At 42.0% G+C, this 17,470-nt stretch overlaps 1 protein-coding gene across 2 annotated transcripts in view; it reads right to left on the bottom strand.

Annotated features, from left to right (window-relative positions):
* The window catches only part of PARP8 (poly(ADP-ribose) polymerase family member 8), a 177,518-nt gene extending 161,881 nt beyond the window's left edge, over nt 1-15,637 (bottom strand). For both annotated transcript variants that reach the window (XM_060091685.1, XM_060091686.1), the window contains exons 1-3: nt 15,567-15,637; nt 14,917-15,018; nt 13,893-13,947 (exon numbers count right to left, since the gene is read on the bottom strand). In XM_060091685.1, the coding sequence (XP_059947668.1) occupies nt 13,893-13,947; nt 14,917-15,007 (146 nt within the window). In that variant the 5' untranslated portion in view covers nt 15,008-15,018; nt 15,567-15,637. The remainder of the gene's footprint in view (nt 1-13,892; nt 13,948-14,916; nt 15,019-15,566) is intronic.
* Nucleotides 15,638-17,470: the final 1,833 nt, after the last annotated feature.

Raw genomic sequence — 17,470 nt, 5'->3', positions numbered from 1 at the left:
AAAACTCATGTTTTTAACTTGTTATCTCTAAAATATATATCAAAAGAAACTTCTTAAAAGTTGTGACATTGGGCCTCCCTGGTGGCGCAGTGGTTGAGAGTCCGCCTGCCGATGCAGGGGATGCGGGCTCGTGCCCCGGTCTGGGAGGATCCCGTGTGCCGCGGAGCGGCTGGGCCCATGAGCCGTGGCCGCTGGGCCTGCGCGTCCGGAGCCTGTGCTCCGCAACGGGGGAGGCCACAACAGTGAGAGGCCCGCATACCACAAAACAAGAAAAAAAAAAAAAAAAAAGTTGTGACATTTACCTACCAGTGTTAGCAAAAGTGATAGCTTAACCTCAACAGAGTATTTCACCTCATTTGATTGTCATCTGCATTGGAATCACCACTTGTCTGTTGCATAAAGCTATGATACAACCCTGAAATAAAATATTTCTTTTTCCTACGGAGAGGGTCGTTACATGTCAGACAACGCAAGAAATGTCAGGAGAAACTGCCAAATGTACCAGAATAATATGAAGACTTTCTAAGGATGGGGGGAGGCTGGTACAATAGGAGGTACCTGCCAAGAGAAGGGCTCTTATGGTGACCTTAAAACACATTTTAACTGATTTTCCAGAGAAACTACTTAATTTTCACTAATACATAATCCAGTGAAAGAAAGGGAAAAACTACAAGGTTAAGCAAATAAGAAATGTAGACAAAAACCTATAATCGTTCAAATTTTTTTTTAAAAAAGGAAGCCTAACTATTCTAAAGTTATAGGTGAAGATCAGGAACCCAGAACGTGGGGAAGGAAAATTAGTATCACTGGAATGTTGTGGTGACCTGACAGTGGCCAAAAGTGAGTCTGAAGGATCTTTAGACTCTAAAAATGATGAAGGTTTAGACTTGGACTTCATGACACTGAGAAAAAGAAAAGAATAGCGTGCAATTATACAAATGAACATATGCTATTGCTATCTTTTTAACGTTTGTGTACTCTTACTATAGTTTTTATTAGAAGTCGTTATTCAATGACAGTGCATCTTGCAAATTAATGCCTTTTTAAATCGAGAACACTTAGCATTTCCAAATCAATCAGAGCAAGTGTCCTACCCAAAAAAGGGCATTTTCTGCCCTTATTCTGCTTGCTCCTGGGGCCCAGACTCCAGGAATTAGTCAGGCTAGGGCTATGAATAATTATATCAAGTATTGCCTTCTCTATTGCCAGCACAAGTATTGTCCTGTGCAGGACACTGCAGAAAAGGATTAACTCAGGCCTTGGATGTTCAAACCCTGCACATTCCCAAGAAAGGTCTGTCTTTAAGACAGGCCCTTGGCCAGTTCCTAGGAAATGAGCTCTGAGCCCTTGGAATATTCTGCCTGATAAGGGTGTTTTTTTAGGCCTATGGTCTTGGATTTGCTCAGATAGTTGTGCTAACAACTGTGATTTATGGTAAACACCTGTTTTTCTGTTCTGTGGCTGGAGTCTGAGTAGCTGAGGTCAGCCATAAAGGTGCAGTATGGCTGTGACTGACCCCTAATGAAAGCCCTGGACACCAAGGCTCTGGGGAGCTTCCCTGGTTGGCAACACTCTGCATGTGTTATCACCAATCACTGCAGGGAAAATGAAGTGTGTCCATGTGACTCTACTGACCAGACACTTGGAAACTTGTGCTAGTGTCTCCTGGACTTTGCCCAATGAGCCTCTGCCCTTTGCTGATTTTAATCTGTATTTTTTGTTATGATAAAATAAAACAGTGAGTTTAACAGCTTTCTGAGTCCTGTGATTCCTTCTGTCTTCAAGACCCCTTCCAAACATGCTATCTAGTTCAATCCTGAAAACCCTGCAATATAACTACTGCCATTTCACAGACGACAGAATCCAGACTCAGAGAGGTTAAGTCATTTGACTGGTTGGTGAAAAGAATCTGAATCAATTCTGCTATACCATGCTGTAATGTTACGGGGTATAAAGAACTTAAAATAATCTTATAAGTTAACCTACATTTGCAATATTTTCTTTGGAAAATATAAAATACAATTTCATAATCCTTGAAAAATATTTAGACTATAATTAATTTGTAAACACTGTCCAACTTACATTCACTAAGAATTTTATGTATGTCTGTGGTGGTTCTAAAAGCAGTAATATGGTGCCAGCACTTTAAAAAATTATATGATGTTCCTTGCCTACCTATCCCTCCACCTTAAAAAAACTTTTTCAGGGTAATTCTCAGTGCTTCCCGTCTTTGAAAACCATATGAGGATGTGTATGTGTGAGGGAAAGAAATAGATACATTATTTTCTTAACATGTACAAATGTACTTTAGAACGTTATCTTTGTATGTTGTGGGGGGAAAGCTTAAAATGCACTGTCATTTCAATGTTTTGCAGGTTTGTGCATATGCGTGTATGTGTGTGTACAAGAGAGAAATATTTCAAATATATTTTTTGTTTAAGTTCAGTATTCAGCCACAGAAATATCTGATAGCACGAAGTCCTACTTGGTTTTATTTGAGAAGTGCACTGGCATTACTAAATATTGTGTTTCCGTGGTGACTAAAATTCTGGAGGCATAGAATTTTTGTATAGTTACTGATGTTTCTTGGAATATGAAATACTTATTGTTTAGTACAGTTTTATGATCTGTATTTGAATAAAATTTATAAATTTCTAATTTAAAATTGTGATTTTTCTTTTACATAATTAGCTAAATGCTAAAACCATAATACAGATTACCCATTTTAGTTTTGTGCCAAGACACTTTTATTTAATGAAACAAAATAGCTAATGTTATACTTTCCTGATTTAAATTTATATGCCTGTGAAAAGAAATCCTGAAACTTTCTATAGATATGAATCTTAAGTTGGAAAAGCCTTGGCAAGCACCTGCCTTTTTTTTCTGGCTAAATTTTTAAATGGACTTTATCTTTTAGAGTGATTTTAGGCTCACAGCAAAATCGAGCAGAATATAGAGATTTCCTGTTTGTTCCCTCTACCCTCACCACAAGCATAGGCTCCCCTATCACCAACTTTCTCCACCAGAGTGGTACATTTATTACTAATGATGAACCTACACCGACACATCATTATCACCCAGGGTCTGTAGTTTACTGTAAGGTTCACTCTTGGTGTTGTACATTTTATGGATTTACACAAATGTAAAATGACATGTATCTACCATTATAGTATCACACAGAACAGTTTCAATACCCTAAAAATTCTCTGTTCTGCCTATTTACCCTTCCTCCCCTGTTAACCCCTGGCAACCACTGATCTTTTCACAGTCTCCGTAGTTGTGCCATTTCCAGAATTCATATAGTTGGAACCATAGAGTGTGTAGCCCTTCAGATTGGCTTCTTTTACTTAGTAACATGTATTTAAGGTTCCTCCATGTCTTTTCATGGCCTGATAGCTAGTTCCTTTTTAGCGCTGAAAAATATTCCACTATTGTCTGGTTGTACCACAGTTGATTTATCCATCCATCAACCTGAAGGACATGTTGGTGGCATCCAGGTTTGGGCAATTTTGAGTAAAACTGCTATAAACATCATGTGCAGGTTTCTGTGTGGACATTCAGTTTTCAACTCTTTTGTGTAACTACCAAGGAGTGTGATTGCTGGATCACAGGTAAGAGTAGGTTTAGTTTTATCGGAAAGGGTCCAAACTGTCTTCCAAAGTGACCGGACCTACACCTTGCCTTCCCGCCAGGAACTCCTGTTGCTCCACATCCCCACCAGCATCTGGTGCTTCCAGTGTTCTGGAATCTGGCCATTCTAATAGCTGTGTAGTGTTAAGCACCTGAATTCTGATTTCAAAGTACCTTTGAAATGTAACATTTCCCAGAATATAACTCAAAGGCTGCAAATGTCAACATTTCTCTGTTTTGAAAAAAAAAAAAAAAACCCTTTAGGAAACTATTGCCCTAAGTAGATTTTTCCCCACCAATTACTTTTGGCTAGAAAGAATTTTGTACATATTGGACATCAAGAATTGAGAATACTGGACTTCCCTGGTGGCGCAGTGGTTAAGAATCCACCTGCCAATGCAGGGGACATGGGTTCGAGCCCTGGTCCGGGAAGATCCCACATGCCGCGGAGCAACTAAGCCCATGTGCCACAACTACTGAGCCTGAGCTCTAGAGCCTGCGAGCCACAGCTACTGACCCTGCCTGCCATGACTACTGAAGCCCGCACGCCTAGAGCCCCGTGCTCCGCAACGAGAAGCCACTGCAGTGAGAAGCCCGAGCACCGCAAGGAAGAGTAGCCCCCTCTCGCCGCAACTCGAGAAAGCCCGCACGCAGCAACAAAGACCCAACGCGGCCAAAAATAAAGAGATAAATTTATAAAAATTTTAAAAAAAGAATTGAGAATACTGGAAATTTTAAATTAATGACATAGGAAGTCAACACAGAAAGCTCATATGAAATCAAACTAGTATAATTTCAAAAAATTAAGTTTAAAATCTTTCTTGACCAAAGTTTCATCAATGGGGGGTCAAATTCAGCCAAGAATATGCAGCTCTGATTGAAATCGCTTATTCAAAATTCACTGAAATCACCATTCTAGGCTGGTTTTCCCATAAGGATGGACTGATCCAAAAAGAATCAAGAAAGAATGTGGCTTGCAGTGAATTATTCAAACTTCTTTCTTAGTTAGCTAAAAATGAATATGACCAATCACTAGAGAAATCATATCAAATTCTGTAGTAGTAATAAAGCAATGACTGCTTTTCAGCTGGAGGGCCTTTATTTTTGCTGCTGCCTATCTAGCTGTGGTGCATTTTAATGAGAAAGGATGACTGCATCAGCTTTTATCCATGAAGCAGATTTTAGCCTTCTGCTTAGGTCTCCCGCATGCCAATATCGAAGACTTTGTTCTGAAGAAGATCAATGACACGAATACATGTAGATGGACAAATGTATTCTCACAATCACAAATTCACTGTTAAGATTTTGCACACTGACTTCCAAATGAGAAACCTAGAACTAAGCAGATCTCGGTATGTGTGAGGTTCCACTGGTTCCCCTGAATCACAAAAATGTTCGTATAGACAAAAACATCAACTGTTAACGTGAATCCTTTTAAATACAGACCTGACCCTGTGCCCCCAGGAGTGTGCTGTAAAGCAGATGATTCATCCTCTATTCATGTGTTACAAAAAGAAACGTGTGGCTGCCTAAAAGTTTAACGACTGACACTGTCTAAAGAGGGAGTTTGCTTCCTGACTGATGTTGAAAACATTCTGAGAAATGCTGTAAAACTCCTTCAAGTAATTTTCTCATGTGGTCACTGGGGGGAAAATGAGTTTCCAAATAGATAACCTCATTGATTTTTTAAATGTAATTTGTCAAAGAAATGAAACATTTAGATAAATTCTAGATTTCTCTCGCCACCAACTTCTCCCAAAGTATATACTCCAACAAAGATGGCTCACTAAGAAGCTCTACTGCAGTTACAGTGGCAGAATTTAAGAGGGCATAATGAATCCTTCTGCTACACAGAATCATTCTCTCTAATACTTCTGTATGAAGCTGACTTCTAATCATGTGCCAAACAGGGTCCTGCTAACTTGAGTGCTTTGATAAAGAAGAATAGTTGAGAACCCTCATCATAAGTGACTTCAATACAACTGAGGAGGGAGTGAGAGACCCAGAAAGATTAATCCTCATGTAGAAATGGTGGCGTGAAATGCCAAGTGCCTTTAACTGTCATAAAGCAAGGTCTGTAAAAATTACTGAAAATAAATTATTCGGGGCTCAGTGTGCATCGGCAATTTCCATTTCTATTATACTGTTGTTTACTCAAAAACTATTTTTAATGAATAAGACAGAGTTTACCAAAGTGTTTTCCACAAAATGACTCTCTCGAGATGTTCCAGATCTGTAATCAAATAAGTCTGAAAAACCCTGATTACTTCATTCACCTCTTGGGTATGCATAATGCACACTAAACATATAAAAGTCTCTAAAAAGACAACCATTAAAATTGTTTAATATTATTTAACTAAGCATTTCCCAGGCATTATTTGGCCACATATCTAACATCTAATTAAACAGTCTGGGAAATGCTATCACATAGGAACAATATTACTATCATTTAAGAAATATTGGGAAATACTATATTCCGGGCACTCTGCTAAAATAGTTGTAGTCTTTAAACAGAGTATCGATTTTTTGTGTGTGACATTTTATTTGACTTAGCATTGTTTCTTTTACACAGCTCTATCCTTAATAGTATTTTTGGTTTGTTGTTTTCCAATTTTGCCTGAACTTTTTTCTGCACAGATGTGAAAGCCTAACAAACGTAAAGTAATTCTATTAGTCTCTGGCTCAATTCTATACTTCAAATACAGTAAATATTCTACAAACGATTCTTGGATAATAACAACCTGTATTTGCTTTTTAAACAAAACAATGATGAAAATCCAAATAACTACAGCACTTCAGAGTTGGTTGACAAATCCCAAGAACATTTTCAGGCCATTGGGAAGGTCTTTCCAACCTACATTTCAAAATGTTCAGAAAGAAACCATCTTGGTTGCTAATTTCGGTATAAGGAAAATTGATCTGACTGCACAAAGACTTAAGTGGTTGTCTCCCTTTTAAATTTAACACTGGAAAATTTGCATCCTCCATTTAATACTAAGAAGGTGTCAGCCACAAACAGGGTGTCACCGATATGCAAATAAACTACACTTGAGACCTGCTGTTGTTGTTATTATGTAATGGATTGGGACTAATCTGTTTATAGTCTCATCCCACCCTCCTCAGATTTCACTTTGTCTTTTCAGTCTCACCTTGTTCCACTCAGGGCCTCACTCTATTCTCTTCTTGTACGTGAATACATTATACATTTTCACGGAGTTGCTACTGGGGTCAAAGAAAGATTAAATGAACCAGTCTTCGTGATAATAAAAAACATGATCTTGATAGCCAAACCAAGAATATTAGGCGACACGTTACAGTCGATAAACCTTGAACAGCTGCTGTATATGCTTAATGCACTAAGTTAATACAAACTGCTGTTGAGTGGAGAGATGAGGTCAATAAACAAATAGTAGTGAGTCAGTGTTTAGAAGGCTGAGGAACATATGAATGGATGGGGAAGCTGGCTCTTGAAAGCCAAGAAGGCGGATGAAATTTGATACGGAATAAACTTTGGTTGCATTTGAAAGCTTCTGAGCATGTAAATGTTATGATTAAATTCATGCTTAAAGAATTCAAGTATAAATGAACTGGATTGGTGAGTAGCTGTTAATCAAGTATTTTAAAGCACTTGGTTAAAGTGATTGACCTAAGTCAAGGTGATCAGGGCCCAGACCAAGTGTAAACATGGGGAGGATGAAGGTGCCAACCATGATTGCAAAGGAAGAGCTGGTGGAGCTTAGGAGGCAAAGAGGACGGTGGGATACATGAAACCTGAGACTGTGGTTCCCCACGCCAGGCTCAACTGATGTGATACCGCCCAGGGAAGGGCTGGGAAGAGAAGCTTCTTTTAAGGAGGAAATGATGATTTGTTTCATGTGTTGGGTTGAAGTACCCAGCATTTAAGTGAGACGACTGAACAGAAAACCTAAAGTATGACACAATAAAATAGGAATGACAAGGCTTATTAATAAAAACATATTCCTGATTAGTCTTTCCTGGGGGTACATGGAAGACAGGATTGCAGAAATTTAGAGAATGAAAAAAAGAAAGATTATATATCAATAACTTGATTAAAATTCCATACAAAGTCAGTGGCAGCTGTCTTAAAGCAATACTTATCTACTACAGCACAATATCCATCCAAAAGCCAACGTGTGCAGAGAATTACAAAATATCTTTAAGGCTGATGAAATTTCACTTTTATTTATTTTTTTCACCCAATGCTGCAGAAAGAAATGATGGAGAATTTAAATGGGTCGGCCAGATATCTGCATAAGGATTCCACAGCCAATGTACATAAGTTTCCTACTACTAATGCTCAGCACTGGGCTTGGGCACTTCCCCTGCCAAACAGTAGATTTTCAGTACTGCCCCTGGCAGACATTCCACTAGCAATAGCAATCCCTTCCCAGGCTCAAACATTCCCTACCATTCTAGTCTTGCTGCCAGTTCAATCAATGCCCCTTAAAACCTCACAAAAACACTGACTTACTCTGCAATATATCCCTACTCTGCTTCTTACTAACTCTGTTATTCAAACTACCCAAGCCTCAGTTTCTTTAGCTATAAAATGTAAAACAGCTGACAAAATACCTACTGGTCTTCTTTGTTGCAAATACAGGTTGTAAGGTAGGCAAAAAGCATAGCAGAGGCTATGCCCATAAATATGATTAGTAGTATTATTTTAATCCATGAAATAAATGGAGTTTAAATATGTTTTTAATATATAAGCTTCAATAACGTTAAACTTGTATTAAATTGGTGGTTATTTTAGGTCAATGATTTTAAAACTCATTTACCAATGAAACGTTTTTCAAAGAAAATGTTATACGGAACAGAAAGGAGCTAGAGCAGCTGTGATTTACAAAGGGATGTGAAAGCCTGGCTCTCACACATTCAGCTTCCTTCACACTCCCTTCCACCGGTCACCCCAAACTTCTAAGGCAGGTTCCCAGGGCTCCAGGGCACACACTTTAAAGAAAAAAAATCATCATTTTGGATAATAATTGGTATAACCAAAAACTATGGAAAACAAGTCCCCATTTCTAACAGGAGCATTCTAATTATTATTTTTAAAAAAAAAAAAAAAAAAGATCATTCTTTTCATTCTGACACCTTCAGGGGCACTTGATGGTTTCAAAATAATTACATATTTCAAGATTTTAGAATGAGCATGTACTTCTTTCATAATGAAAACTGATGAATCTTTTGGAGATGATGGAATTACTTCTCCACCCTCCCAGTTCCCCAACTCCTGCATGCACATACATGCCTCCTAAGAAAATCAAAAGAAAACAAATGCACTTTGGCAATCAAGTAGATTGTCTCTTTCCATAGCATTCCATGAGTAAGGAATTATACACTGGAAGTCCAGGTGGGTTAGGGTCCCCAGAAACTGTGCTTGATCACCAGAGTGGTGTTGATTTTTTTAACTGAATTAAATACTTTTAGAAACCAAACTCTCCAGTGTACCACAGTCCTTATAACTCTCTATTATCCTAAGCAATTGCATTATCTGTCTCCTGAAAGCATTTGAACAGGGCAGAGAACGAGGCTTATAACTTGGGTAAGCAACGTCTGGGTTCATAAGAAATTCCATTCCAAGTGACGTCACCAGGTTGGGGGCTTTTTGAACTATTTGAGTATCTCTACACCTGGTCATTTGGGTTAGGAAATTGTTTTTCACCTGCCAGAAGCCCTTTTACCATTCATTTAGTGATTCATTCAACATCTACTTACTGAGAAAATATATAGTACTAGGCAGTGCACGAGGGGCTGGGCAAATTGCAATGAATAAGACAGACCCTGCCTCAGAGAGGCTTATGGCCAGACAGATGATCAAGTAAACAGGAGCTAACAATACAATGTGACGTGATTTTAGAAACACCTAACAAAATCAAACAGGGTAGAGGATGCCACGAAAGGCTTCTCAGAGGGGAATTTGGGTTAGCAAAGATCTCGACAAGGAAAGCTGTCTAGGGTTGAGAGGTGGGAGAGGTGGGAGGGTAGGATGTGGATGGGAGAAAGAGGAGGAAGCACGTGATTTGAGAGATTGTGGAGTACTACTGTTAGTGTCACACAGAATGCTCCAAAACAGTTATGTGGACAGAAACTCCTAAAAGAGAAGAGTGCACTTCAAAGATGTCAGTCTACCCATGACCACATGAAAAAGTGTCTATTCATACAATACAGGTTGTACATTTACAGGCAACTCAGAATATTCCACTAAATATTAAATTTCTAATTTATTAATAATTTCTAATATAAATTTTAGATATCTTACCATGCACACTCCTTGACTGGAAAACTCCTAATTCAATAAACATTTCTTTATTTTCATATTCTTTCTAAAGGAAAGACACTAATGTCATATTCTTCGGTGAAAAACTCTTGAGGTCTCAAGAGTATAATACAGTCTTTGGATGCATACATTTTATATGCATATAGACATAAAAATTCTGAAAGAATAAATTCTAATATGTTAATAGAAGATGGAGAAATCATGTTTTTTTTTTATTTTCTTCTTTTTGGCTTATCTTTTTTTCCTTTTTTTTTTTTAACAATCAACACTTAAAACTTCGATTATATCTTCACAATACTTTTCTTGCTAAAAGCTCACAATCAGGGAATTCCACGGGGGTCCATGGTCAGGCTCATATGGGGCTCCCTCCCTGCTCTCTCTTTGTCTTTAACTTCTGGCCCCAGACACTCAGCCTGCTTCCCCAGCTTCTCAGTAGCTGTCACCACCCACTTTATCCCTTCTGTTTCTTCTACCACTAACTGCACAACTGACTGCAAGTGAGATGAAGGACCATAACCCCAAACCCTAGTGGTCTTAAAGGAGTTTACTGCCAACCAAAAAAGGAGAAAGAAAGAGGCAGAAGATCACAGCATGACAAAGTACAAGGAAGGAATGACATTTGCATAAACTTACAAATTGTATACAGTTGAGGCTTCCAGTTTTATAGTTCTTAGCACACCCCTGAAATGGGGGGCAGAATTCGGTAGGAGCCTACAGCAGGCCCTGGATCACTGATGACTGTGGAGTTCTTCCAAGAAGCCCAGGAGTCAGAAGCATTATAAGGGCCATTGCTACAATGAGTCAATCTTGCCCTATATATAACACAAGTTTTCAAGCATATGTAGATGGTATTATCAATTCTTTTTTTTTTTTTTTTTTTTTTGCGGTACGTGGGCCTCTCACTGTTGTGGCCTCTCCCGTTGCGGAGCACAGGCTCCAGACGCGCAGGCTCAGCGGCCATGGCTCACGGGCCCAGCCGCTCCACAGCATGTGGGATCCTCCCGGACCGGGGCACGAACCCGTGTCCCCTGCATCGGCAGGCGGACTCTCAACCACTGCGCCACCAGGGAAGCCCATCAACACTTTTCTCATTGTTTCTCAATCAAATGACACTAACACTACAACTCTCAAGTAAACATCTGCATAATTTTTTTGATGTTTGAGTGTCTCAAAGAAGTCTCAAAGAGGTTGGAACACTAGTGTAGAGGAAGGAGCACAGGTCTCAGAAGTGTGACATAACAGGGTTCATATGGCAGCTTCATCAGTAACTGAGTAAATTTGAGCATGTTTTCTGAACTCTCTGAGCTTCAGTTTGCAAATCCAGTCCAAAGCTGAGGATAATAATAATTCCATGAACCTTCCCATGAGGGAGAACTCAGTGAACCCAGTCTTCCAGCTGACCGTCTGCTCCCCCCCAATCCTCACCTGAAGTCCACCCAGGCAGGAGAGCAAATGGTAAAGGGAACTCTGTCCCTCTCACGACCTCTGAATGACAGGCCAATTACTAGGACAGCAGCCAGTCCTGACACAGTGGCCTCTTGGCATTTCCTCTTATCCACAGAAACACAAAAAAATTTACATGTAAAAAAAATTCTCAATATTATTTCTTCTTTTGAAGGGTAACATGTAAGATCAACTTTTGTCCTAGAACAAAGTGTAATTGTTTTTGGAGAATGTCAGAGACAAAATAGCAGATTGTTTTATCTACAACTTGAATTGAAAATTATTCTTGAAATCATTTCTCGAAAACAAATTTTTTCAATGGTTTAGATGAAATGATAGTACAATATAATTCAAGATAAACATGTACTATCTCTCCATAAGATCCCCACCTTCCTTTAATCAGGAAATAAGTCTAGTTTTCCCGACATGACACTATTAATTGAATATTACAAGTTGATAAGCATATTAAATCAAAACAGAGGAAGATTATTTGATTTTTAAATGCCCGACTGACACACAGCAATGAGAAATACATAATAAATATCAGATTCTAATGTAGATAATGTAGTTCATGAAAACAATATTTTTTCTTTCAGAAAATTTATTTTCTGCCATTACCTACAAACCCATAAAGGGATAATCATTAAGGGTACTATTATTACTGTACCAAAACAATCTTTTATATATTGGTTTATAGAACAAGTTTTTGGGAAGACAAAGCAATCACATCAACAAGTCACAACGCATCTTTAAAAAGCAGGCTGTTCCACATTAGATATGCAAGTTCCCCATTATTTAAATCAGGAACCGAAGGAAAAACCTATCTCTTAGTAGGATAACATAGAAGAGGAAACTTCTCTTACTTTAAGAGCAGCCATGGTGTTTGTTCCTACAGTGAAAACTGAGGTTATCTCAATTGTTAATTATTCATCCCAACCTCCAGGCCTTGGTCCTGGAGGCGTTCATACCTTCACCTCTTGCTGTGTTGACACTAGTTCAGTAATTTGCTGATAACAATCTTAGTGCAGTATCTAACAGATCTTAGAGATTAAGTGTAAGGTTCACCCCCTCCTTGTACAGATAAGTAAACTGTGGCCAAACCAACTCTACTATCTTATTGGAAATAGTAAAGCTAGTTAGTTAAAAAGCCTACCCAGGGCCTTCCCAGTCCGCACCTCTCATGAGATGAACCACAATTGTGAAACAGACAACTCAAGCAGGTATCAACCTGACTGCATGGGGAATGTTTTCAGTGGGCCACACAGCATATTTTAACTATTAAAACAACTCTAGATGTTATTAGTCATACACCAACATTCTCTGGATAGCAAGTGTAGGAGCAGCGTTAATTTAGTTGAATCTCTTCTAATTGATTCTTTTTATTCAAAAATGATGGTATTATAGGGAATTGAGAAATACTGTAATTTTATTCTCCCCCAATAATTCCATATTACATATGTTATATTTTCAACCAGTAAATCTAATCAATATACCAATCCTGACACTTAGGTATACTGTGCATATGGGAAACCTGAATAACTATTTCAATGAAAGCTTTTTTGAGATGTACATTGCAACACAGATCCTAAGCATTTTTAAGATTCGTAACAATTCCAAGCTTGTAAAAAATGTATTTACAGAAGAAAGCTTCTTTTGCAATTTATATGTTCATAAATGTTTCCATTAGCTAAGACATATTTTGGAATATGATCAAATGGTAGTGAATGTCAAGTCCGAACAGCAAGGCTAAAACTCTGACAGTTCTCATATGTGGCCACTGCTCTTTTAAACCACTGTGTCCCCAAAGGGCTAACAGGGAGAAAATTCTACCTCAACAAGTGAAGACAGCAAAGCATATTTTAATGATTACTTTTCATTTCATCTCTAACTCTTTAAACACAAAATTGGATTTGGGCTCCTTTCATACTGTTAACAACTTAGTATTAATACATGCGCCTCTCATTCTTCCTCTTCAAGAACAAAGTTATACACTCCAGCTACATATAACTCCCAAATTCTTTCCAACTATGAACACCAAAATAGGACTCCTTAAAAAAAAAAAAAAAAAAAAAAAGCATGGAGAATTGGCACACTGCATGTTTATGTCAACCTTCAGAAAACATGGAAACATGCAGCCCCAGCTCACCAGAAGAATCACCACATGTAATCAAACTATTCTGTGACGTTATGTCTTATGCCCAGTATTCAGATTTTGCACTCACCTATGTCAACCCCTAAAGCCTCAAGAGCTAGCTACTACTGTAGAACAGCTTTAACACGAAGAGTGTGAGAGCTCTGTTCATGGCCCGTGGCGTGATCTTAGAAACACTTGAATCAAACATATTTCGTTCCCCTCTGCTATTTAAAATCGAGGGGCCTCAGGCTTGGGACGTGGCTAAAAGACAACAACGAAAGAAGAAGAAGAAGAAGAAGAAGAAAAAATACCGGAACACGCTAAGAACAAAGGAAACACAAGCCTGTGAACAGGAAATGAAGCAACTCTATACACATATAGTACCTTTTGGGGCCGCCAACGTAGGTGAAAGTAAAGGTGGAGTCTGAGTATCTGAAATCTGAAACGAAAAGTCTTGTTAAAAGCTACCCCTGGAGTGAATTTTTAACCCTGGTCATGGCTCGGGCCCCCTATTTGATGGAGCCGAAGGGAAGCCTGGCGGGGCGGGGCGGGGAGGGGCGGGGCGGGAGGCCAGGGCTGGAGAGCCCCGAGGTCCGCTCTCCGAGCGGTGCGGGAGGGGATGCCGTGCACCCCGTGCCGGGTGCCGCGGGAGGCCGCCCCCCGCAACAAGTGCTGGGTGCCATGGCAACGGCGGGAATTACCCGGTCCGGGCAGCCGTTAGCAGCCCCAGCCGAGGTCGCGGCTGCGAAAGCAAAATCCAGTCCCTCTCCCGGGGTAGCAAAATGGACGAAAGGCGACCCCCAGGTAGGGGCGGCGCGCGCCTCGGAACCTCGGGAATCCCTTACTCTTTCCGGGGCATCGCATTGCCAGTCGGAGGTACTAGAGGGAGCAGAAGGGGCGGGAGATCGGCCCAGCGCTGCCCCCCGGGGGGCCTCGGTGCCGGGCGCAGCCGGCCAGCGCCGCGCAGCGCAGCGGGCTCCATTCTCGGCCGCCGCCGCCGCTGCTCTGCCCATTGCGCACACCCGGCGGGTCCAACCCGCCGCCTCGGTCGCTGCTGCTGAAACCCTGGAGGCGGGCTCGGACGCTCCGGGCGTTCACCGGGGACTAAAAATACAATGCAAGGCTCCCCCGCCTAGACCCCCGCTCGGGCCATCAGGGTTCTGCCCCCAAAGCTAGTGGCCGCCCCAGACGGGGGGAGGGGAGAAGGGGAGAGGCTGGCACCCCCTCCCCCTTTTGGCTCCCGCTCCCGCTGCAGCAGCTGTTGCCAAATGAACCCGGGAATGGGGACGTGCAACCCACCCCCTATCCCCAGCCACACACGTCGCGGCCAGAAAACTGGGAAAGGGGGTGACGGGCAGGCAGAGGAAGCTGGCGCTGGGTCCGAGGCTCTGGAAAGGCGAGAACTCACCTGCAAACAGGCAGTCCTTCTCAGCTCTGGACTTCTGGATCACGACGTCGATATCCTTCTGAATTCGCTCTTGCCTTGAACACATCCCCATTAAATAAATCCCTGGAAAAGAAGCAGCCGCTATTTCCACCCCACCCCACCCTCTCGCACGCTTCCAGCTTTCGTAAATATTCAGTTAAAAATGAAACCTCTGGCCGAGGCAGGGGCTGAAGGAGAAGTGGTTTCGGAAGTGATCCTGGGTGAGAGAGGAGGAGGTGGTGGAGGAGGGGGGGCGGGGGGGAGGTCGGCTTTGCATTCCCAGATGTGACCGCCCAGCTGCTGCTCGCCGCTGCTGGATTCCAATTTCTTCCCCTCCTGACAATGGATGCTGATGACACCGAGTCTCACTTTCTCCCTCCCCCGCCCGGACCAAAGGCCGTGGGGGTCCGGGGGTCCCGGAGACGGCCAGAGAGCGATCGCCCGCGGGGCGGCGGGCGCCGGCGAGGGGCGAGCCCCGCTCCGCCTCACGCGCGCACACCCCTCGCGGCCCGCACGCCGGCCTTCCACACCCGCGCACACTCGCGCCCGGGGGCGCGGCGACCGTGCCGAGGCTGCTGCAGCGCCGCCCGCCGCAGACCCTCCCGCGCCCGCCGCGCCCGCCGCGCAGTCACCCGGTCCCGGCCGCCGGGGCTCTGATAGTATCCGCCATCCGAGCGCTGGCTGGATTCCCCAGCCTGGCCGCCGCTCGCGCCGGGGGCTGGGAATGTCGGTAGTGAAGACTCCCTGGGGCTCCCAGCCCGTCCCACCCCCCCACCCCGCCCCGCGCACCACCACTTTTATGAATTCGAATCCACTTTCGTAAGGAATTATGAGTCATATGGAAAACCCAAACCCGAGTGGCTGGGAGGGGGGAAGAAGGGAAAAGCAAAAGCGTTCAAAATGGAAAATAAATAAATAAAACGAACAAATCTTTCCTTGTTGCCACATCAGGCAAGATGGAAAAAGCCTTGAAATGCCTCCAGACGTACACCCTCCCGTGCCCTGACTGCCAGAGTCTTTTCTCCCGGATGGAAGTAGTTCAGCCCCTTTGGAGCGCCGTTTAGGAAACACAGCCCCTTTTGAGGGACTTCTTCTACTTGCAGAGACTCACCAGTTCTTCCCTCCTCGGTGTTTCCGTCCATGAAAAATTGGCAGAATCATCTGGCACGTGCCAGGGTCTCCCTAAAGGATGGATATCTGTTGGGCTTGTTTTAAAAAGCCACTTTTTCGCCAATCAAGGGAAAGCTTCTACAATCGTGTTGTTTTGTTTAGAAATGAGATACTGCTCTGAGCCTCACTTTCTGTTCTGCCTAAGGACACCTTGGGCTGATGTAGCTGCCCTGCCTGTATACTGCCATATGCCCTAGGACAGGCCTCTAACAGCGCTTTGCTTGTTGATCTTTTCTCCACTGAGACTGCTTCCCTGAGCAGACCACGTCTCACTTGGTTCTGCATCCCCAGTGCCTAGTGCAGTGCCTGGAATATAGGAGTGAGGCTGAAATGTTGGCTGAATGCATGAATGGTCGTCCCTTCAACCTCTTTATGGATACTCCAGCTTCAGCCTGCTTCCTTATCAGTATAAGTACCCAAGAGTTGTCAAACTGGCTCAGACCCTTAATCTGTGCAGTTCTAATACCAACAGTGACAATGTCTTTAGGAGAATTAGGAATGACTGTGATCCCTGATGGATTCTTAAGATTCTAGAGAGACAAAAGCAATGAGTAATCATATGCTCTAACTCCTCTATCTTGCAGAAAGAAAACACAAAATGATTTGTGGTACGCCCTGGAATACATCACATTCCTTGTGCATTGTAGGAGGAAACATTCCTCTGCATTACCTGGACCACTGCAGTCTTTGATGTAGTAGAGGCACAGTCACGGTACATCTGCTCACATCCTTCCTGAAATGCTTCCTGACTAGGGCAGGACGGGTTCAAGTCCTTCCTGAATATACTGCTCTGTGTAGGCCCCCTGGCTACCAAAAACATTTCTTCTCTTCCACGTAACACTGGGTATCATGCGTACTTCCTCCTTCCATTCTGTGCCCTAATGTCTCTAAAACTTAAAATCTGTTAACTCACAAGAATTTATTTTATAGTTGTCTATCCATCAAGCTTGCATTCCCAAAGTAAATGTGAAATAGTTTTAAAGGTACCAAATGTTTTTGGTCTGGCTCACCTCCTGGTTTACCACTCACTCCGTAAAATAGGCCTTGTGATTTGTCCTACATTTGATTTTTTTCTTCAAGCTTCACAGGCTCCCCTGTTTTGGTTAAACAAAGCTAACCTCACTCTGTTCATGCCCTTAAGGTGTGATATATTTAAATATTTTTAAATTTTAAGGGATAAAAAAAATTAAAAACTAACTTTTCTTTCTAGTATGCATTTCTACAAGGTAAGTTTCTCTCATAAAAACTACCAAGGCATCAATGTTCCTATGCTAGATCTTTATGGCATGATGCTTTCAAACTCTGCTCATAGCCAGCATCCCATTTACCCTGACTTATCTCAGACTCTTATTTAAACATTTAGATT

Source organism: Mesoplodon densirostris, chromosome 3 (assembly GCF_025265405.1).
Source record: "Mesoplodon densirostris isolate mMesDen1 chromosome 3, mMesDen1 primary haplotype, whole genome shotgun sequence".
NCBI lineage: Eukaryota > Metazoa > Chordata > Mammalia > Artiodactyla > Ziphiidae > Mesoplodon > Mesoplodon densirostris.
This window is presented reverse-complemented; position numbering and strand designations above follow the sequence as displayed.